Source organism: Cydia amplana, chromosome Z, assembly GCF_948474715.1.
Source record: "Cydia amplana chromosome Z, ilCydAmpl1.1, whole genome shotgun sequence".
NCBI classification, from domain to species: domain Eukaryota; kingdom Metazoa; phylum Arthropoda; class Insecta; order Lepidoptera; family Tortricidae; genus Cydia; species Cydia amplana.
In genome coordinates, this window is record NC_086096.1 from 28,768,501 (window position 1) to 28,791,066 (window position 22,566).

A 22,566-nucleotide genomic window follows, 5' to 3' on the forward strand; every position below is an offset into this window, starting at 1 on the left:
CGCGTGCTAAATGGATTTTAGCAACCGGAAGGAGAAACTGGGCACCGACGCAAAACTGCCGGATATGCTCAAAGCATATTACGAAAACCTACCTTTTCTATTTCTTCCTGTGGCACACAGTATGCTAAAAATTCTTTCTTTAGGCGTACTTGTAATATGTATAATGAATCGCTTAATGATATAGACATTTTTGTTCATAGTTTGACCGTTTTCAAGAACAAAGTTCGGCATATTTTGTTTACTAGTAATTGAGAAATTGTTTCAAGTAAATATTTTGCATTGTTTTCTTACTTTATTTGCGTGTTGTACTCACAACTATACCTACGGGTAATTTATAATTAAGTAACCTATTTACTTTTCATTGTAATAGTCAACTTAGTAACGTATGAAACTTTAGGCCTATTTTTAGTCATTTTTGTAAGACTTATTTGTAAAAGGCTGTTTGTTTTCTAAATAAATAAAAAAAGATATTTTATTTATCGCTGCGTCTTACGTAGGCGAACAACTCGCGAACGTGATTAAAATTACCCCAATATTTGATATATTGGGGTAATTTTTACCTATATGGTATCCCCGGGTTTGTGACGTCATCTATGTCTATCCCTTACGGGGGCACGCGGTAGGCCACATCTATAGAAATACTACCATCTATGGTGCTAGTACTAGTGTAAGACAAAGATAGTATGATTCTCTCTGTCTAAGTGTCTCTATGTTTGAAATGAGACATTTCTTTGAAAATTATAACTTATATACTTGGTCAACCAAATGCTGTCAGTAAAAAAAGACGCGAAATTCAAATTTTCTATAGGACGATATCCCTTCGCGCCTACATTTTTCAAATTTGCCGCCTTTCTCTACTGACAAGATTTGGTTGACCATCTATAGTATAAAAAGTCTCGTCACAGATCATATATATTATAGCTGGTCAAGCAAATGTTGTCAGTAAAAAAAGGCGCGAAATACAAATTATCTATGGGACGATATATTTTGCTTTCGCGCCCACATTTTTCAAATTTGCTGCTTTTTTCTACTGACAAGATCTGCTTGACCAACTATAGCATAGCAACAACATTTGACAACCAATACCTAATCGCAATCGAGTGGCTTATCTAATAGGAATATTCTTGGAGGATATAATCAAGTTGTTTATTTAGTTGTATCCTCCAAGGGAATATTATATCTACGGGCTCATTAGGTACTACGACGTCTACGACTACGTATTCTCATGGTCTCAAACAGCCCGGCCCCGGCCTGCCACTCCTGTCAGTGCAGTGCCGTGCCATTATTATTTTTTGTATATTGGTCTTTTCTATATTGTGTTGTATTGATTTCTAATAAATACATATAGCATATAAACTGAAACCAACTAAGCTCAGGCCGATTGCTGTGCTATGCTATGTTAATTCATAACATTAACGTACCCGTGCAAACTAAATTTAGTTTTTCTAAATGTAATGTTGCAGCAGTCCATAAAGGGTATCCATTAAATAATTGTTAATATTAAGTAAAGATGATTATATTTCTTAGTGAACTACAAAAGGACCATTTGCGGTTGTTGCATCAACACTCTACTCAAGGTAGATTTCAATGTGTTATATATTAACTTTTTATTTGGACTTGCTACTTTTCATTTTACAAAGCAACAGTTTTCCTAAATAACATTAGAATATCAACTAAAATGAATGTTGATTTATGTTTTATCAGTGTAACTCTTGAATTATTTTCTGTAGAATTTAGCAATACCCACCTATGTATACTTTTTTATTAATACAACACCCACTTTTAACCTTGAATATGTAAGTTTTAAGTATACAAATATGTTATTAAACCACATCCAGTTTGTACGAATGATAGAGTATATCTAGTTTTTATTTATTAGTATAGTTGTTATTTAGTTTGAATAATTTTATTGTTAGTTAATAACATTCTTTTTACAGTGTTGGTTGACTTCTGTAAACTTGCCATAGACTTTTTAAATAATGGAACTAATCAGAAGAAATACTGTATTGCTGCAGGTAAGAAGTTGCAATAGAAGAATACCAAATAGCAACTTGTAAACAAACTGTTATGTAATAGATGATATGTCAAATTAAATTTAAGCTTATACTTATATATATGTTGCATCAGAAGATTACCATACATAAGTATTTATTATTTCAGAGAAACTGAATGTTTCATCATCCGCCATACAAAATCTTGTCCATGCATTGACTTGTTTGATTGTAGAAGGATGCAAGCATAATGTAAGTATATTAGTATTACTTAAGATTTTTAAGACAATAGTTAGAAGCCTCAATCATATCCTCCTGACGACCATGTCTCGGAATCAATGATTTATAACTCAAGATAGGTTATAGGCATACCAAAATTGAAGCGCTTAACTTGTGACAAATTGGAGAAGTTGCCTTTAGACGCAGCTGGACAAGTGAGAAATGTGCACATGCTAACGAGCTGCCGCACACTGAAAGAGAAAGGGACGACCTTATATTTAACAAAGAGTGTGACAAAGATGGATGGAAGAGAAAATTAATCAAAAATAACAGATTTCTTCATAGGCACAGAAATAAATATGGAAGTATTTTTTGTGCTCCTCAAGTATGAGTATAACCTATCTATGGTTATATAATATCATTGCTCGGAATTTGCTAGTTTAAATTTAACTCTATCAAGTTGGCAAAAAGGTAAACTTAATTGAGGCCGGTTGTCATGACAATATTTCCTTCAATAGCCTTTCTGTACAAAGTTTCCCTCCGTAACACTGTCTCAATGTAGAGGTCCCATCTAAATTAATACGGTACACGGCGGGAAGAAGTTGATAACTCGAAATATTTTATTAAAGAAATTAGAACTTTAAATTAAATTACATAAGGTTCAAATTTCTTCCATTTTTTCTCGCGAGTTATCAACTTCTTCCCGCCGTGTACGATAGTACTTTTTTAACATATTTTTATAGAATCATTTGTTTGTTCTCATCCCTACTTCGGACCCAAAATTAACACTCAAAAGTAATATCGAACTTTGTTAAACAGCGTTCCCAAAATAAGGGATACAAAAGGATTGTTTTTTTTTTTTCAAATGAAAGACTAGAGACTTTGTAAAAAGGCATTAGGTATCGAAAATACAAGAAGAGTGATTTCAGCGTTGTTGTACATTTATCGCCTAAGGGGGTTAGAAAGGACATGAAAGTGCTTTTTAAAAGAGAGCCTTGCAGCCTTGTAGAAAATAATTACTAGAGATGCCCCGAATAGTGGTTTTGGCCGAATACCGAATATTAGGCCCCTTTCTCGGCCGAATATCGAATATTCGGCATGACATGCGAACATTTTGAGTCACAATTATTATGAAAACTGATCGCCAATAAAGCTCAACGTTAAATGACGTTAGCTAAGATATATTTTTGTTGAACAGAATTAATGAATAGAGTCAAACAAATCAGACTCATGATAAAAATAAAATGTTTTTTAACCAACAAATGCTCAAAAAATGGTCTTCGTGTTTAACAACTTTCCAAGAACACATTTTTAATATACCTACATAGTTTTTGGTTATTTTTATTGTGCAATTTTTCTTTTTAAGTAGGTATTCGGCCGAATACCGAATATTCGGCAAAGTGGCCGAATAGGCTGAATACCGAATAGTTGCTGAATATTCGTGGCATCTCTAATAAATAAAATACCTATACATATTGAAATAAAACCCGTTATGAAGTTGGTAAAACCTTTGTTTGGGAGATCTTAATGCAGCTTAGTAGGTGCAGTAGTCCTCAGTACTTCTCTCAAATGCAGCTTTATGCAAAGTAAGTGCTAGATTCTGTCCACGCTAAGTTTGCACCGCCTTGACAGTGACAATGTGCGGAAACGGGTTACTTGACTTCAATTATACGCGAACAAAGTCTCGGGAAAAGCTAGTAGAGAATTAATGGTTAAAACCATTCCAATAGGTATATCTAATAGTAAAAAAACAAGTGCCCATGTGCGACCCTTGAACCGCTTGACATCCAGGTATAGTAATATTATAGATAAATCAACGCAACGCAACGTTATGGGTGTATATATAATATCGCAAATAAAATACTTCTGTATAATCTGTAATAAAAAAGGAGGTATGTGGTTAAGAACTGCAATTAATATTAAGTTAATTGATTCCGTTCCATTATAATCCTTATAAATAATAATAACTAAGTATCATTACGCTAAACTACTATTTACGGGTTTGCTTCGTTGGTAGATAATGAGAGTGGCCTACTTACGTCTTACGTATAATTTCAACTGTTGATATTTTTCAATCACGTGACTGTAGGTACCTAGTTAGAAGTTAACAATTTTTGTAAATCACTTTACTACAACATAGTATCCCTTCCCAAGTCGCTTCCCGCTGTATGTCTGTCTGTATGTATGTATGCTTAGACCATTAAAAGTACGCAACGGATTTTGATGCGGTTTTTTTAATAGATAGAGATCGAGTGATTCAAGAGGAAGGTTTATGTATATTTTTTTAGACCGTGCGAAGCCGGGGTGGGTCGCCAGTACGAGTAAGCTATAAAAATGAAATAAGATAGCAATAAATGTGGGCAAGTCTTATCCCTTAAACACGCCTTGTTTTTAGACAAAACTTAGTCTGCTAACACTAAATAAATGTTTAATTATTATAGGACATTATTCCACCAATTGCCTAAGTCCCACAGTAAGCTCAATAAGGCTAAGTCACACTCTGGGTCATTCCATGTGATTTCAACAAATTTGAATTAAAAAGTGCGCCGCATGATTTTTGATTTGCATAAAAAAAATTGAGGATATATTTCATGGTGGCAGAAGTGCTGAACCACCACCAGTTTTTTTTTATCTTTTAATTTTCAAGTTTTGCCCATTCGAAGTTAGCAGTGGGGTCAAATTCTTGCTTGTACAAAATCAGACCTAACTTTTTTTCTATAAAAGGTAACGAAATAATTATTACTTTTTTTGATTAGGTAAGAAATGTGGATATTATACTGTATGACAAAATTTATCTGAATTAACTACAAAAAAAATGGTGACCACCCGAAGTTATACCTAATTGGTCAATTATTGCAATTTTAAATTGGTTCTTGTGCCAACCCTGGTGCATATCAAATATTACTTTTTTCTGAAATATAAAGTACTTGCCGTGTTCATCTTGCAAAATAAATATAATTGTGTTAGATCAATTACTTCTAATAGAAAAATATAAGTGAAAATTGAGAAATTCGAAAAATGCTCAAGTTTGACTCTAAAAAAATCCATGTGGAAGATAAAATAAAAATTTGATTTTAGTTAGCAAATATAGCTGATATCTTCGTTAATTAGATTTAGAAAAAAAAGTTTTGTTATTTTGCCTATTTTTTGAAATATGATTTTTTTAACATGCTACTTTTTACAACTATCGATACAAAATGTTTTATGTTATAAATTAATAAAAATGGGACGGTAATTGGTCATACGGATATTATTTACGTTTTTTATGTTCAAATAATTTTTTTGACATGGCAATAATTTCATTTGTAAATTTAATGAGGGTAGAAATTCGACAATGCACTGTTACCTGACAAGGATTGTGAATCACTTGCAAATGTTTCTTAATTTAGCCGTGTAGTGAATAACCGACGCCTCAACCACGTCGTGGTACTGACAAATGGTGTTTATAATTGTAATACCTGTACGTTTAATAAGAAGACTTCTGTCGGTTTCACTTATTTCATTTATTGTTTTGAGCCATGATGACCTCGAAAAAGTCGTTTGATGACAATCTTCCCCTCCAAATATTCCAATTGAACAAGGCTCCATTGTCGAAGTAATTGAATTGTCAAATAAATACTTCTTCTTGTCAGTGATATATAACGAACAGTCAACTATTAATAACACAAGCACTTACTACAAAGAGTTTGCACCACTTCATTATCTCCTAGATAAATACGATTTCCTATAGAACTTCGATAAGGATTATTGGGCCGTTTACTTATGTTCTTAATTTAGCCATTTAACATGCAAATAAAGCTTGTTAACAAGTCAGGAGGCGTCGGTTATTCACTACACGGCTAAATTAAGAAACATTCGCAAGTGATTCACAATCCTTGTCAGGTAACAGGCATTGTCGAATTTCTACCCTCATTAAATTTACAAATGAAATTATTGCCATGTCAAAAAAATTATTTGAACATAAAAAACGTAAATAATATCCGTATGACCAATTACCGTCCCATTTTTATTAATTTATAACATAAAACATTTTGTATCGATAGTTGTAAAAAGTAGCATGTTAAAAAAATCATATTTCAAAAAATAGGCAAAAAAACAAAACTTTTTTTTCTAAATCTAATTAACGAAGATATCAGCTATATTTGCTGACTAAAATCAAATTTTTATTTTATCTTCCACATGGATTTTTTTAGAGTCAAACATGAGCATTTTTCGAATTTCTCAATTTTTACTTATATTTTTCTATTAGAAGTAATTGATCTAACACAATTATATTTATTTTACAAGATGAACACGGCAAGTACTTTATATTTCAGAAAAAAGTAATATTTGATATGCACCAGGGTTGGCACAAGAACCAATTTAAAATTGCAATAATTGACCAATTAGGTATACACTTCGGGTGGTCACCATTTTTTTTGTAGTTAATTCAGATAAATTTTGTCATACAGTATAATATCCACATTTCTTACCTAATTAAAAAAAGTAATAATTATTTCGTTACCTTTTATAGAAAAAAAGTTAGGTCTGATTTTGTACAAGCAGGAATTTAACCCCACTGTTAACTTCGAATGGGCAAAACTTGGAAATTAAAAGATAAAAAAAAAACTGGTGGTGGTTCAGCACTTCTGCCACCATGAAGTATATCCTCAATTTTTTTTATTTAAATCAAAAATCATACGGCACACTCGATTTGTTGAAATCACCTGGAATGACCCCTCTGTGATTGTTACGCCATTTAGCGTTCTAGCTAAATTGGTAATTCCATAGCGTAAGTATGGAACAACCAATTTAGCTATTCATTAAATAGGTATTGTATTTTATCTACATTCAGCACTAGATGTTGCTAAGCGGCCGAGGTGTTCAAAATGAACGTAATACAACTTTATAAGGGGATAAGAGCACAGGTCATTTGAACAACTCACCTGCCACAATTTAGTTACTTTGTTATTAAAATACATATTTTCAGCATCTTGTTTGTATGGCATAAATCAGTGGTTCCTAACCTTTTCAGTCCGGTCACCCCTATGACTAACTAAGGAATCTGATTTTACCCCTCCTCCCAATGGTAATCAAAAATAAAACGTGTACGTTTGTTTTACCTATTGTTATATTAGGTTAGCTTTTATTACCCCCGTAAAATACCAGTTTTACCCCCACGGGGGTAATTACCCCCAGGTTAGGAACCACTGGCATAAAGGATATTCTGAATAAATTTATTTATTTACAGTTACTAGAGACGGACTTCAAGTCCTCATTGGCCATAGCAGGTTTCACGGAGGAACAGAGTGAGGTATTAATTACATTTTATAGCACAAAGAAAACTGAGTTATCAGAGGCTCTGAACGTGCTTCAAGTAAAGGATCCAAGCTATCAGGATTTAATATGGAGGTTCGAAATTCAGGTAATGAAACTTTTTGGTCTTATGGTAATATTTGTAATAAACAATAACATTATCTATACCTGCGTACTTGTGCAACAATTTTAGGTAGCGTCAAGGATTACCAATGAAGAAGTGAGGCCTACTATTTTAATGGATTTTGTGTTATCAATGCCTAAACCATTCGGTAAAAACCAAAACGATAAGAAGAATAACCAAGACACGTATAAAGTTTACCAGAAAACCACAAATATGACCATCCAGAGTGCCAAGACAGCCCGTCAGTGCCAACATACCATTCAACACATCTTACTGCAATGCAACTTGATTAACCTCATGCATTTAACAAATAAGTTGGACTTGGCCTTAAAAGAATCAAAAACGCAACATGTGCGGAAGGTTCAGAGAGCTTTACAATAAATTTTACACGAGTGTATACAAGGTTTTTTATTTATTTCCTTCAGTAAGTATATGTGAATTTTTTCGCTGTCTACGCTAGTTTTACACCGACTTGGAAATGAGAAAGTATACCTTAGCTATAATAGCTACAATATTTAATTTAACTAACTTGATTTGCATTAGGGCGGACTTAGCGTACTTAGGTAGACGGATTCTACGTAGTTATTTAGTAATTTTTGTTCGAAGGAATATCTAAAAAGTTTTTATCAATATCCAATATTAATAAGGGAAACCGTAATTTGAAAAGGTACTTCTGTTGCTCACTGCATCAAAGTCCTAGGCTCTGGGAGTTGGTAGGTAAGTATAATATTTTCAATAGGTAAGTAATGTTTAGACTCTAGAGAAAAAGGTGTGATTCACCAACAACCACGCTCTGATTAATCAAAGATCGTGCACTATACAGTACCTTTCTCAGACGAACGGCTATAACCACGAAAAACGAAGTTCGCAAATTGCGGGCAGTTTTCTCTGTCACCCTAATTACGCCTTCATTGGAGTAAAAGAGAAAGATCCCCGCAATTTGCGAAAAACGGTTTTCGCGGTAGCCCCTCAGAGTTTTGCGATTGCGGCACTCGAGCGCGGACATGTGCCCGCGATCAATCGATCTTCATCAACTTTGTTGTATTAATTAAGAGTTCTGCTCGCGGTAAGTTATATTATAAGTATATTTCAAAACATTATCATTTCTTATTACAAGCGTCTTTTATTTAACAATTTACAAGTTGAACAATTTCAGTTAAGTAGCTTGGGCCACATGACTCGCGTTTCGGCGATAACTTTTAACCTTCTCATGTAGTAATACCTATTTCAAGTCATCATGATACCAATGAGAATTGTAGTGATTTCCATCCGCGGAAAACTATGTAATCAGAGGCGAAACGTAGAGCTAGAAGCTATGTAAACATTGCTCAAAAATTATTTGCATTTATTAACATAGTATCTACTCGTACCTACTTACATACATAGGTATACTTTTGGTATAAAACTCGTACTCGTGTACATCTATATAATAAATATTAAAAGTAAAATTCATGTATACCTACTTGGTTTCTATGAATTAGTGACAGAATAAATAAGCTATAAATCCCTAGGGAAGTAAAATTTCCGTCAAGGTTCATTCACTCGTACACTTACTCTACCCTTACTATAACCTCCTGCCGCCCAAAGACCTATTAAAAGGTCTCCGACTGAGTAGTGGTTCCGGCCCAAGCATAATTACACTTTTAACTTATACGCGCTCAATGACCTTTTAAAAGGTCTACAACTTTAACCTGTCATAAACATTCAAATTTATCGCGTATTTAATTCAGATCAGTTCTGAATGAATACATCATATTTGACGTTTTCAATAGATGTCAATCTGTGTAACATGAATCATGATATGTAAGTTTTGAAGTAATATCCAAAACAATGACGAGGGGTCGAGGACGTGGTAATTTAATCGATGATCTTCTTGGCTATCTCGGGGATTATTTGTGTATTTTTGTTGTAAATGATGTCTAATATGATATATGTTCGTGTTTGTTTTACCACATTTATTTTTTACTTTTAATCAATATTCATGTAAATACAACAATTAACATTTGGAAGACCTATATCCGGCCACGTTACCAATCTTCTCCCAACAAGAGCAGTCGCTGGTCACAAGGTCGACCAAACTGCATACTAATTAAAAAAAAAAAAAAAAAAAAAAAAAAAAAAAAAAAAAAAAAAAAAAAAAGGAAGACCTATAGGAAGGCATGTGGGTCGTAATATATTTAAGGTTTTTTATAGGTCTACGGGCTTTAACCGCTATATTGGGTAGGTTTGCATTGGATATGCTGTTCGTTTAACGATTAAAATTTGAATTTAATAAAGTATTTAATTTTTAATGTCTTTTTGAAAAGCTTTATAGTTAGTTTTGGCAAAAATATTTATAAATTCATAAATTAAAATAAGATGGTAGTCATTAGTAGCTATAGGATTTTAATAGGTCTGCGGGCGGTTACCCTATTTTAATGAAAAAAATCGATATGCTCGAGTTTAGTGCCTATTAGTTAGGTAATTTTCCCAGTTTATTAGTTTCCCACTGCTTGAGTAGAATTGAATATTCACTGTATTTTTATAATCTAATAGTCAAAGTAAGATAATACTGGTGGCTCTGTGAGCTGTAGACCTCGCGGGCATAGCTTATTGGGACCGTGCACGATGACAGCGCCACACAGCGGTTTAATCAATCAACAATACAAAGATTTTAATTTATTTAAAAAAATACGAAGTTTAAGTGAAAAAAAAAAATACAAAAAGCTATGTCTTACTGGGGATCCCAGACTTTCTATGTGCAAACAAAAAAAGCTACTTCGGCTACTCATTCTCGAGTACAAACTAAATATCTAAATACCGCCTAAACCAGCAATACAATTTTTCTGCATTTTTTGCCATTTACTATGTAAATATGTCTCAAAAAGAAAATACTCTTATGATATCGATACGACTATTTGTTTAAGCGCGAGGTATCACAACTCCTCCATTTTTGAAAATTTCCAAAAACGGGATCGACAAAAAAATATTATTTACTCATAGAATCTGGTCACAAAGTTTCACAAGAATCGGTTGAGAATTGTGACCTGTAGAGGAGAACATCCGGACATACAAAAGCAAAATGCCCGAGTCAAAACGTAGACCTTCGCTACGCTTCGGTCAATTATGCTGCTTGTGGCTAATATTGTAATATTATTGTTAGTATGTGGCAAAGGTAGATACATTTTTTTTTGTAATAATATTTTACATGAAATGCGTTATTTTAATTCTGATATATTTAAAATATGTTACAGAAGCGGGGTAAATCAACGTAATGGTACATTAATTATTTGAATAAATTCAGAAATACACAATCTAAGTAGGTAAAACAACTTTGTTGAGGTAGCGGCCCAGAGTCCTATAAAAAAGACATCGAATTTCGGTGTTTCTTTGGTTTCTTAACCTTCTACTGATACCCCTTATGATGCTAAAAAAATCTCACACCCATACTTCCCTCCTAAGGTAAAAGACCGTATTTTCATATAGTGTTCTTTGAAAATACGGCCTTTTACCTTAGGAGGGCAGCATAATACATTGCTATGACAATGTAATTATACGTCGAAGTCTTGGGCCGGAACCATGTGAACCTAAAAAAGGCCCCTGGGCTTGTATCCCATCTTTGAGGAAAAAATCTAGGCGGCAGGAGGATCTAGGCGTTATGTTGTGAACTTGTGACGTCAAAACATTCGTACCGTGTGTTCATGTGCCGAGCCGCGTCGGCCCGCGCTATTCGTATATATTATACCCGATCCGATCTGTCAGTCCGTCACCCGGCGGCAGACGGCACTCGCTCGACTCTCCCGCCTCCCACTTCGGTACTCCGTTCCCCCATTCGATTCGCCAACGCCAATTCGCCACTCGCCAGTCAGTGTCAGTTCACCATCGGCGCGCCGCGGCGCCGGGTTGACTTTTGACGCGTGTCGCGTTATTTATAAGTGTACTTAATCGGAGTGGATACTTAACTAATATTGTTATTTCACCATTTATGCAATTTACATATATGTTACTTTAGTGAATAGAAGCCCCATCATCTTGATTCAGTAAAGTTTCATTGTATTCCGAGTAACAACCGTTTGTTTTTGCAAACTAACATGAGATGAGATGGAAGTATTTAGGCGTACATTATGCAACTAAACAAGAATTTTAATTTCGACATGATTACTGGGCAAAATTGACTGATATTATTTATAGTTATATAGTGAGAGCTTTAGACGTAATACACATATACAAAATATTATATACTATTATTCAAACTATACCAGTGATGTTGAAAAGTGCCTGAGAAACATGGAATCAAAAGTTGTAATTAATGAAAAGAATCCACATGACAAAGCTAACATTTTGTCGAAAATATTTTTAACGTAAGTACCTACTTGTTTATTGTCTTTATTCTTAAAACTAACCTAAAAATGTCAGTTTTGTTCCCTACGAATCTCTGCTAAGTATGTACTTTATTTGCTTTGCCGTAAAGTCTACATAGGTACCTACCTATAGGGTACACATACTCTACTATACCTAATAAGATTAATAAGGTAACATTTCACTGTGATTGGGTAATGGTAAAATGTTTTCGTAATAACACAAAAGATTTGTTAAGAGAGTTAACCGCTAATTTATATTGCCAGTGTTTAATACTCATTTTAAAGGATTTGTGGTTCCTTACGTTTCCTAATAAAATTGGTACCATGACCATTATAGGGGTGTGTACCTTAGGTTGTGGTAAGTACAGGGTCATAGAATAAAACAATAGTATTTTCACCTCAGCAGCTCGAACAAGGGTACTTTGCTACTTAAAAACAGTGAGCAAAATCGCATTTTACTCACTGAGTGAGACAAAATGAGCAAAATGCGATTTTGCTCACTCAGTGAGCAAAATGCGATTTTGCTCACTGTTATTAAGTAGCAAAGTACCCTTGTTCGAGCTGCTGAGGTGAAAATTTAATTGTTGGTATATCTTAAGAAAACATGAGTGAATAGAGGTAAGTGTTCTCTAATATGTTCTCACTGCTGAGGTGAAAAATGTTGTGTACTACACGAGATCAAAGTTATTTACATCTCGTGCGCTTTTGAGTCCCTTACTACGCTCAAGATTCTAAATTAGATTCACTCGCTACGCTCGTGAATCTATTATAGAATCTTTCGCTTGCACGGGACTCAAAATAAGCACTCGAAGAAATATCAAACTTTGATCTCTTGTTGTACAAATAACTATAGTAGGCCTAGCACATGATTGGCGCGACAGTATCTCGCGGCGAGATTGAGTAGCCGTCTTTTTCTAAGTATGTAATTAAAGAGGGACGGGTAGTCTATCTCGCCGCGAGATACTGTCGCGCCAATCATGTGCTAGCCCGGTAGGTAGTGACAGGGTGACAAATGTGACAATCGCTTGCGCTACAATACAACAAAGAAACACTTTGTCTCTCTATCTCTATCACTCTTCCTTATTAGTGCGACAGTGACATTTGCGTTGCGTTTCACTTACTACGGAGCGTAAACTATTGGTATGTTGTCTACGCACCCTGGGTGACTAACCAAGGTGACAACCGATCACTCGTATTAGTGCGACAGCGATATTTGCGTTTCGTTCGCTACGGCGTGTAAATCATGTTTGGGCCAAACCTTCGGTTTCGGCCAAAAACTACCGAACCTTTCGGCCGCGCCGAAACTGTACTTTCGGCATGTTTAGGCACAAAAATCATCTTTCGGCTGAAGATTCGAGCAAAACCGAACCTTCGGTAACGGCAAAAATCCGGTTTCGGTCTGACTCTATCTCGGAATCATTCTGTTTAGTGTGCATTTTCCTTAGAGCAGTGGTTCCTAACCTTTTCAGTCCGGTCACCCCTATGACTAACTAGGGAACCTGATTTTACCCCTCCTCCCAATGGTAATAAAAAATAAAACGTGTACGTTTGTTATATTAGGTTAGCTTATTACCCCCGTAAAATACCAGTTTTACCCCCACGGGGGTAATTACCCCCAGGTTAGGAACCACTGCCTTAGAGCTACTATACTTATTATTTTTGATTTCTCATGCTCGGAAATAGGGTCGTCGTTGTTCTAAAAGATGTGCAGAACATGATACGTTTCTGCACTAGAGCATTTTACGTTCAAAGTATGTTTTTTTTAAGATTGCAATTTGGGTTTAAACCGATTTGTTATACAATTTCCATTCTGATATTGAACTCGCTATACCATAAATAACGCCAATACATAATACGTTTTTGCCAAAATTGTTAATTGAAAGTACTTACTCTCAAGAATGAACCGTTCGCGAAATTAAACTATTTCGCTACGAAATATTTCCAAATTAACGTCATCGTTAGCAGAACCACAGAATAAATAAGTTGGCAAAAATTTCATTTTTGGTACAAGCTTTTATCGCTGACTGTACTTTTCTTACGACAGACAACTAATACTCATCGAGACAATTCTAAAAACCCCTAACACAATTAGCTTGCGTTGTTTCATCTCAGAGTTCCTATGGCCACCTGTTGTCTCCATCATCAGATCAGCTTGGTACCATAATATTGCATTGTCACCCGACTTACATGTGTATGCAAAATTTCAGCTCAATCGGAAACCGGGAAGTGGATCAAATTTAACTTGCAAGATTTGATTACAGACTGACAGACAACGGGACAGGTGAAAGTAAATAAAAGCTTGTAATAATTAGCAGAGCTGACACGTAAACAAATCAAAATGTCAATGTCATTAGACTTGGTTATCTATCTATCTATCTAATACCTTTAAACGAGCAATTCTTGTTTATTTATTATTTATTTATTTATATATATATATATATATATATTTCGGGGATCTCGAAAACGGCTCTAACGATTTCGATGAAATTTGCTATGCTACGGGGGTTTTTGGGAACGAAAAATCGATCTAGGTCTTATCTCTGGGAAAACGCGCATTTTCGTGTTTTTATATGTTTTCCGAGCGAAGCTCGGTAACCCAGATATTTGTATGTTATACGAGCCACTCAAGCGAGGAAATAGTTACACTTACAGCAACAAAGATGAGTTTAAGCAGGCGTGGCTCACTCCGCGGTTTCGTCGCTTTGCTACAGGTAGCTAAAAGTACATCCGTTCTACCCCAATTTTGGGGAAAGCCATAAGCCGCGTGTGGCGCTGTCGCTGATCGTAATGGCTCCTCTACACGATGGGGCAATGCCGGCCACTCCAAGGGACGCATTTATGCGTTAGAGGGAGCAAGTGATATTGCTATCTCATTTTACCGCATGGCTGCGTCCCTTGGAGTGGCCGGCGTTGGCCCATCGTGTAGAGGAGCCCTAACAGACGCGTTTTGTTAGAGAGTGAGTCTTCTGTACCTAGTATTATTATTTATTCTGTGGTTTAACTTTGAAAAATATTTATGGGTTAAGATACATAACATACATTTTCATTTTTAGTTTTAATCCTGTGTCGATAGATGGCAATAAATTTACAGTGACTACAAAATTTACTATGAGAATAACGCTCTATACACTCTATTCTCTTTGCTATGGACTTTGGAGATGATCAATTTTGTTCATTGACAATGTAGCAGACCCTATTTGACCAATGTGTGACGAACAACACCGAATATTTGGTTTATGATTACCTACGGTGAATAAAAGTATGCAAGTCAAAATAACGAGTTGCCAATTCACATTGTTCAGACTATACTGAACTAGCGCCCTCTTGACAAGGTTGGATCATATACTCCTGGTCAGGCTTTTAACACAGACGAATCTCCAAAACTGGGCCCAATGATATCCTGTCTCGCTACGAACTTTTTATTTTTGAAATGAAGAAGTATATTAGCTATTAGTCTACTTACATCTCAAGAAAAAAATCTTCTCGGCAGCAGACATCTTCACGGTAAATATTCACGGTGAAGCAATTTCCATTGTCATGTTTATTTTATTACGTTGAAGCAGGCGACATCGACCGTAAATAGGTACTACCTACTACCTACCTACAGATACAGGTGTAATTTTGATCATGATAGGTACCTAGATAACGACTCGGAGGAATTTTTACCAATATCACTCTTGATTATCTATAATTGCACTAACATCGCGTCGGGCATTCCGTGATTCTGGCCAAGGTCAGGTTATAGAAAATGTATGGAATTGTATTCAATATCCATTACGTTGTGCGGAGTCACGTCGCGTGGGGTTTCAAGTGTTTTCGCTATTTAACTATTGCGGAAACTGTATTATATGTGCATACTTTCATTTTGTAAAATACGTTCTATAAGTTACTTCTAATTAAAATAGTGTTGCTATGCTATGGATAACCAAAAACCTAGTATATAGGTTTGTAGAAAAGGCTTGCGCCGCCCGATGAGATCCGACACGAGATCGTAACCAAACCTACCCTTTAGGCATTTTGTCCAGAAAACGCTATAACAGCGTTTCATCGGGTCTTGTGGCTTTCCAATAGTGTGTTTCAGGCGTTTCAACACTTTCAACCATTACTCTCCCAACAAGAGTCATTTTATGTCGTTAAATTACGTCATTAGAAGTGACTTGCTATTTCTGTGTCCTACAATCATCATCATCATCATCATATTTATTCATCAACAATACAAAATTGTGTTTGAAATGCCTTTAGTTAAGTACAATATGATAATAACATTTTGAAAATAATATAACAATAATCACATTAATTTTTAAACTAAATATTATGTACTTACTAAGTGACACATTTTAGTTAGGACAATATTCACGTAATGTACTGTGTTACTTCGCCAAACATAAATGAGCACCGAAGTATTAGTATTGCATCTCTTACCCAAAAACAATTTTTTTAATAAAAAAAAAACATTTAAATTAAGCTAGCGGTACTTTTTAGGGTTCCGTACCCAAAGGGTAAAAACGGGACCCTATTACTAAGACTCCGCTGTCCGTCCGTCCGTCCGTCTGTCACCAGGCTGTATCTCACGAACCGTGATAGCTAGACAGTTGAAATTTTCACAGATGATGTATTTCTGTTGCCGCTATAACAACAAATACTAAAAACAGAATAAAATAAAGATTTAAGTGGGGCTCCCATACAACAAACGTGATTTTTGACCGAAGTTAAGCAACGTCGGGCGGGGTCAGTACTTGGATGGGTGACCGTTTTTTTTTGTTTTTTTGCTTGTTTTGCTCTATTTTTTGTTGATGGTGCGGAACCCTCCGTGCGCGAGTCCGACTCGCACTTGGCCGGTTTTCTTGAGCCGTTTGTCAATTTCAGAGAATGGCCATATGAATGCGTACTTATACATACGGCGTCGTCGTAAATGGCGACAATGACTTGTTCGTCAAATCAGTTTTTTCTTAGCAGCTACTCGGATGTCACCCAGGTCATCACACTAGTTACCAGTGGTAACAACTTGGTGGTAAAATGTGGGGAAATCTGATTAAATTTACAATTTAATGAAATTCAAGGGCGTCTCTATTGTTTCCCATAAAGTTTTATGTCATAAATCTTAAATGTCATAATGTATTGTAATTGTATGTCCGCATTTTCGTTAGTCATAATTTGTTTTATTTTTTTTTCAGAAACGCGTAACCTTACGAAAATCCTAAAAAGTATACGGTTACAGAATTAGGACTAATGATAATATGACAAAAAATACAATATGACTTGAAACTTTATGTCAAACAAAGGGACCCCGCCGATTCAAGGACATTGACTCGCCGATCTCACTAAAGTGTCATTTTATGGAACTTGCTAACTATGTAAACAAAAGTTACTAAGGTGCATTGGGGTAAATCCGAAGACGGGGTAATTTTGAAAATGGCAAATATCTACTAATAAACTAGAAACACCTCTTACTTTAGCAACACTTATGCCACTGCAACGCTTACATGGCATCTTGCGTACTGTTGCTACACAGTAGAAAGCTTTTCTAGTTTAGTAGATATTTGCCATTTTCAAAATTACCCCGTCTTCGGATTTATCCCAATGCACCCTAGTAAATTCATCATAATCATCATTCAGAGACATATTCAATATGGCGGTTTATTTACATAGTTAGCAAGTTCCATATAATGACACTATGAAATTTAAATCAAATTTAATTTCTGATCAGATTGCCAAGTTGATTGTGCCGTTTGAACGCCCAAAAAATCAAATCAAAATATATTTATTGTATGGTTATGGGTTTACACTGAGTTTAGCAACAAGAAATACAAGCCAATTCCCAAATTTCTCTTTAAATAAATTAGTACTTAACATTCATTTGGGAGGAGTCTTTTAATAGCTTTAAATATGAAGAATAAGGTCGCGCGTACTATGGTATTATGTGTACTCGTATGACTATCACCCGTAGACTCAGCCTTATAAATAAAATATGTAAGGCAATTGATAACTCGTGGCCACCACACATAAATAGGCACTCTGGCGGTAGTGCTGTGAGAATCGCTTACATACAGATGTAGTGCATAATTGTTTTCATTTCTCATGCTCTGAAAGAGGGTCATAGTTGTTCTAAAAGGTGTGCAGAAATTGATACGTTTCTGCACTAGAGCATTCTTTCCAAGTAGGATTTATTTGAAAATTTATTATACAATTTCCACAATTTACAATTTTGGACGATTTCTCCCTGCCAAGGTTTTATCGACCCGCTGTAGCGTTGCCAAATTATTTCACGACTCTATCCTTTACAAGTGCGATAGAGAGGCAACACGTCGAACTTGTTTCCCGGCAGGCACTCTGGCCTGGAAGCGTTGCGTTTTATAAGCTCCGAGCACCGTCTAGTAGTATTGTATCTGTGTGTCTACTTAACTATCAAGGTTATAGCTATTGATTAAGCCGCGTGCCTTCCCCACAGCGACCTAATTCATAAATGTGGTCTCGAGCTCGAGTTGTCAACTGTGAATTCCTATCTAGTATATAATGTCTTTGAGATCCGTACTAATAATCGAAATTACTCTTACACTGGTTCGATTAATGAAGCGCTTGCGATGCACTTTTAACGTGTAGTTACGTACACGATGCATGCGCCATAGGTAGGTAGGTATATTTAATTGAAATGCGACTGCATAACCGAGCAGCTATTTCTTATACTTCTTGTGGCATAAATAGACTCAAGTGTACTTGAGTATATGACTTCAATACCTATTGAAAAATCTTTTTGACCTACAGCAACATATACTAATCTTTACAAAAAGTAGGCCACACATACACCAAAGCTGACGTGAATGGAATGAACTAAAACAGTTGTATGCGTCGACGGCCGCTCGTAAAGTTGCTGTGTATAATGTTTTGACGGTAGCCCGTTTCTACACTTGTAAGTTTTACTTACGTAAGTAGGGACAAAGCTATTTGTTAGAATGAGATAACGATATTCATCTCTCATTCTCTAGTATAGCTGTGTCCCTACTTACGTAAGTAAAACTTACAAGTGTAGAAACGGGCGTAGTCACATTAAACCAATAGATAGGGAGGATAGGTTGCTTCGGATGCCCGAAGAGCCAACTGTCCAACGGGGCTACGTCGACTTAGGGAACGAGACAATTATTTTCACAACTCACGATATGCATAGGAATTTCATGATCAGTCTGATTTTACGAGGTATACCTACCTATATTAAGAATAAAAACAGGAAAAAAAAACAAACCCGGTGATTTGAGGACCTCCAAGCGATGCATTATTGATTTAATTGAAGTGTAAGAATCGAAAGTAGGTTATTAGGTAGTACAGTATACCTATTCCTACCTAGTAAGTACCTACCTACCTAATACGTCAATTCACAATGAGTTGATGTACCGTTTGTACCGCTCTTTCAAACGTATTATCATTAGGTATCGATTGTTGATAAGCTGGGCTATGTAATTGCATCCACTTGGCACACTCCTCATTCAGAACCGACATTCAATGTGTCTTTCTATAGAGAAGGCTCCTTATGCTTCATATGTGCAATAAGGACTTATCTATCAGAATTTCTGTTAGAATTTCAGATGATAAGGAACTTATTGCACTTCTGTAATGGAAAGCCACCAATTACCTTTTGCTTGAATGTAAATGGCACTATTATTATTAGACTTGTCTCCATGAGTAGTTGTCTGTTGAAAGAAAAGTACAGTCAGCGATACCAAAAACTATGATCTTCTGGAAAGACTACGCCATATCGTTAACAGAAGATCCTAAAGAAGGACTAGACCAAACAAAACTAAAAATATTCACAGATGGCTCAAAAACAAACACAGGAACAGGATGTGGTGTCTTCTCAGAGGACCTGAACATACACATCTCAAAACCCCTGGGCGAATACAACACAGTATTCCAAGCTGAATGCGTAGGTATAATAGAAGCTTGCAATGCTATAACAAGACGAAAAGTGAAACACGAGAATATACTAATACTGTCAGACAGTAAATCAGTACTACAAGCGCTAGGCAGTGACAAACTAACTTCAGAACTTATACTGGAATGTCATCGAAGACTTACTGAGGTGAGCAAGGAAGGCAACAAAGTAACAATCCAATGGATAAAGGGGCATAGTGGATCAAGAGGAAACGATGCAGCGGATGAACTGGCCAGGAAAGGCTCAGAGACACCGGCATACGGACCCGAGCCCATCATACCCCTTCCAATATCCTACATATACAACCAACTAGACCTACATCACAGACAACTGCACAATAAGTACTGGAATGAAATGGACACATGCAGGCAGACTAAAGATATTTTACCGGAACTGAACTACAAGCTCACCAAAATACTACTGAAAACACCTAGGCAACAACTACGTAAAATAATAGGACTTATCACAGGACATAACACACTAAACAAACACCTACACAATATGGGTAAAACGGACAGCCCCTTGTGCAGAGCATGCATGGAAGAAGAGGAAACAACAAAACACATACTCCTAGACTGCAAACAGGTAGAAACATACAGAAACAAATACCTAGGAACTCTGAGCACACTAAAAGAGGCAGTCAGCAACCTGAAAACACTGCTAGGTTTCATGGAGGAGCTGGGGTGGTTAGAGTAGCGCCACCTCGTTTCACGCAAAATAGGCACAATGGTTGTCGATTTGCGGAAAATGCCCAGAAACACTAACAGTCAGCGATAAAAGCTTATACCAAAAATATGTTTTACAGTATACATATGGCCCTATTTTCCCGCACTAGTGCGTAAAATAACATGTGTATGTCAAAAGTTTAAAGGGCCATATGTACTGTAAAACGTTGTACGATACACGTGCAAATAGGTAATTCGCAACTCGTGTCGATTTAAAACACTCCCTTCGGTCGCGTTTTAATTTATTGCTCATTTCGAATTTCCTCTTTTCCGCACTTGTATCGTAAATAACTATTTCCTCTGTCTGGTCCGAACATGCCTGAAAGAAAGGGACAAAAGATCTATTAAGGCTTCGTCACACATGCCCGTATTCCGGGCGCGGCGTGAGCGGGGTGCGCTGCTTTTACATACAAAACACTCACACCCCGCCCGGAAAATGCGCCTGTGCATTCCAGTGCATTCCACAAACGATACTTTATCAATATTAAATATTTTGGTTTCCAAAATTGTAAGTCTAAATGTTAAAATTGTTAAAGTTGCTGTTATATAGTTAAATTACTGATAGGTACATAATAACTGTTGTTATTTTTCCACAGATGGAGTTTTGATTTATTCCGCAAAGGCTACAAACAGGGTATCACCGTAGAACAGTTATGGCAAGCCCGCCACAAGGACAACTCGGGCCGGCTGGGGGACCAACTTGAACAAGCCTGGCAAAAGGAGCTTGAACACGCCGACCGAAATGGCTCCAAGCCCTCATTAACCAAAGCTATCGTACGAACCTTCTGGTTTGAGTATATGCTCTGTGGTTTAATAGCAGGGTTACTTTTTATAGTTTTATGGTAAGTTTTTGTGTTATGGACGTTATGGTAATTTCTTTACAGTACATATGGTGCTACTTTACCGCACTAGTGCGATAATTAGCAAATTACGTGACTATGTCGAAAATTTAATGGGCATAATGTACTGTAAAACGTCGTACATACATACGATACATATGTCATACATGTGCGAATAACTCCCATCGGTCGTATTTTAATTTATCGCCATTTCTAATTTCCTTTTTTCGCACATTATACCGTAGTGTACTGTTGCCGCACTATCTTAAGTAGGTACTCGATCGACTGGGAGTGTTCAATCGAAAAGGAACACATCAAACGCGAGTTAACGGTTCACACGCTAAAAATTAAGATATAGTTTGATAAAGTCTTATCATATACGTATTTACACTATTTAGGACCAACGCAAAAAACTTGAAACTTACGATAGATACGATACGCCCCAATCCATCTTGTGATTCTTGTGTTAAATGTTTAAATGCAACTTCCATTCGACTTTATTTTCTTTTGATATCCTTTAATTTTGTCTTCTGTCATTTATTATGTTGAACACAGACGCAAAATTACAAGATTGTTTCTTTTTTCAGGCCGTTGATACCATATACATTAGCGCTGTTTATAAATTATTTTTCTGGCGAAGCAACGCCGGAGGCATACAGGAATGCCCATATATACAACTTCTTGATGAATGTATGTAGCGTAATAACGGCATTGATGTTGAACCATCTGCAGTTGAGTCAAGGTGCTGTTGGTATGCGAATAAGAATAGCTTGCTGTTCGTTATTGTATCGAAAGGTAATATTTAGTTGTATATGAATTGATTACTTACAAGTATTCGATTGGCCGATGTTTTATCAATTGAAGTACGACGTAGACCGTAGCTAGACGGGCTCTGTATACCATTTAAAGGTGTAGGTATCTACCAGTGGCGGCGCGTCCATAAAAGCCGATTCCCACCGGCTTGCCTGTTTTGGACGTTTGAGCAGAGTTGTAAACGGCTTGCTATGGATATGTTTGACGCGCCGCCACTGGTACCTACCTTACTTTGATTGCTGGTACTAAAACCGAGATAACCCTAATTAAAAGCTATACTGACTACACGTTTGTAC

The 22,566-nt window shown here is 36.1% G+C and overlaps 2 protein-coding genes across 2 annotated transcripts in view; both read left to right on the plus strand.

The window, feature by feature from the left end:
* The first annotated feature begins 1,452 nt into the window (after positions 1-1,452).
* LOC134661797 (COMM domain-containing protein 2-like) lies at positions 1,453-8,031 on the plus strand. The gene is made up of 5 exons (XM_063517987.1): positions 1,453-1,577; positions 1,938-2,015; positions 2,161-2,243; positions 7,441-7,614; positions 7,699-8,031. The coding sequence occupies exons 1-5, from the start codon at positions 1,511-1,513 to the stop codon at positions 8,008-8,010; spliced, it is 714 nt and encodes a 237-aa protein (XP_063374057.1). The 5' UTR covers positions 1,453-1,510; the 3' UTR covers positions 8,011-8,031.
* Positions 8,032-11,474: 3,443 nt separating this feature from the next.
* Positions 11,475-22,566, plus strand: part of LOC134661411 (ATP-binding cassette subfamily C member 4-like) — a 38,541-nt gene continuing 27,449 nt past the window's right edge. Inside the window, exons 1-3 of the mRNA XM_063517483.1 lie at positions 11,475-11,969; positions 21,215-21,460; positions 22,045-22,252. Of these exons, the coding sequence (XP_063373553.1) occupies positions 11,896-11,969; positions 21,215-21,460; positions 22,045-22,252 (528 nt within the window). The 5' untranslated portion in view covers positions 11,475-11,895. The remainder of the gene's footprint in view (positions 11,970-21,214; positions 21,461-22,044; positions 22,253-22,566) is intronic.

Bases quoted from the DNA above. Each gene is read 5' to 3' on its own strand.
- LOC134661797 (XM_063517987.1), top strand. From the start codon at position 1,511: ATGATTATATTTCTTAGTGAACTACAAAAGGACCATTTGCGGTTGTTG. The intron at 1,578-1,937 runs GTAGATTTCAAT...TTCTTTTTACAG, and splicing joins GCATCAACACTCTACTCAAG to TGTTGGTTGACTTCTGTAAA. The intron at 2,016-2,160 runs GTAAGAAGTTGC...TTATTATTTCAG, and splicing joins GAAATACTGTATTGCTGCAG to AGAAACTGAATGTTTCATCA.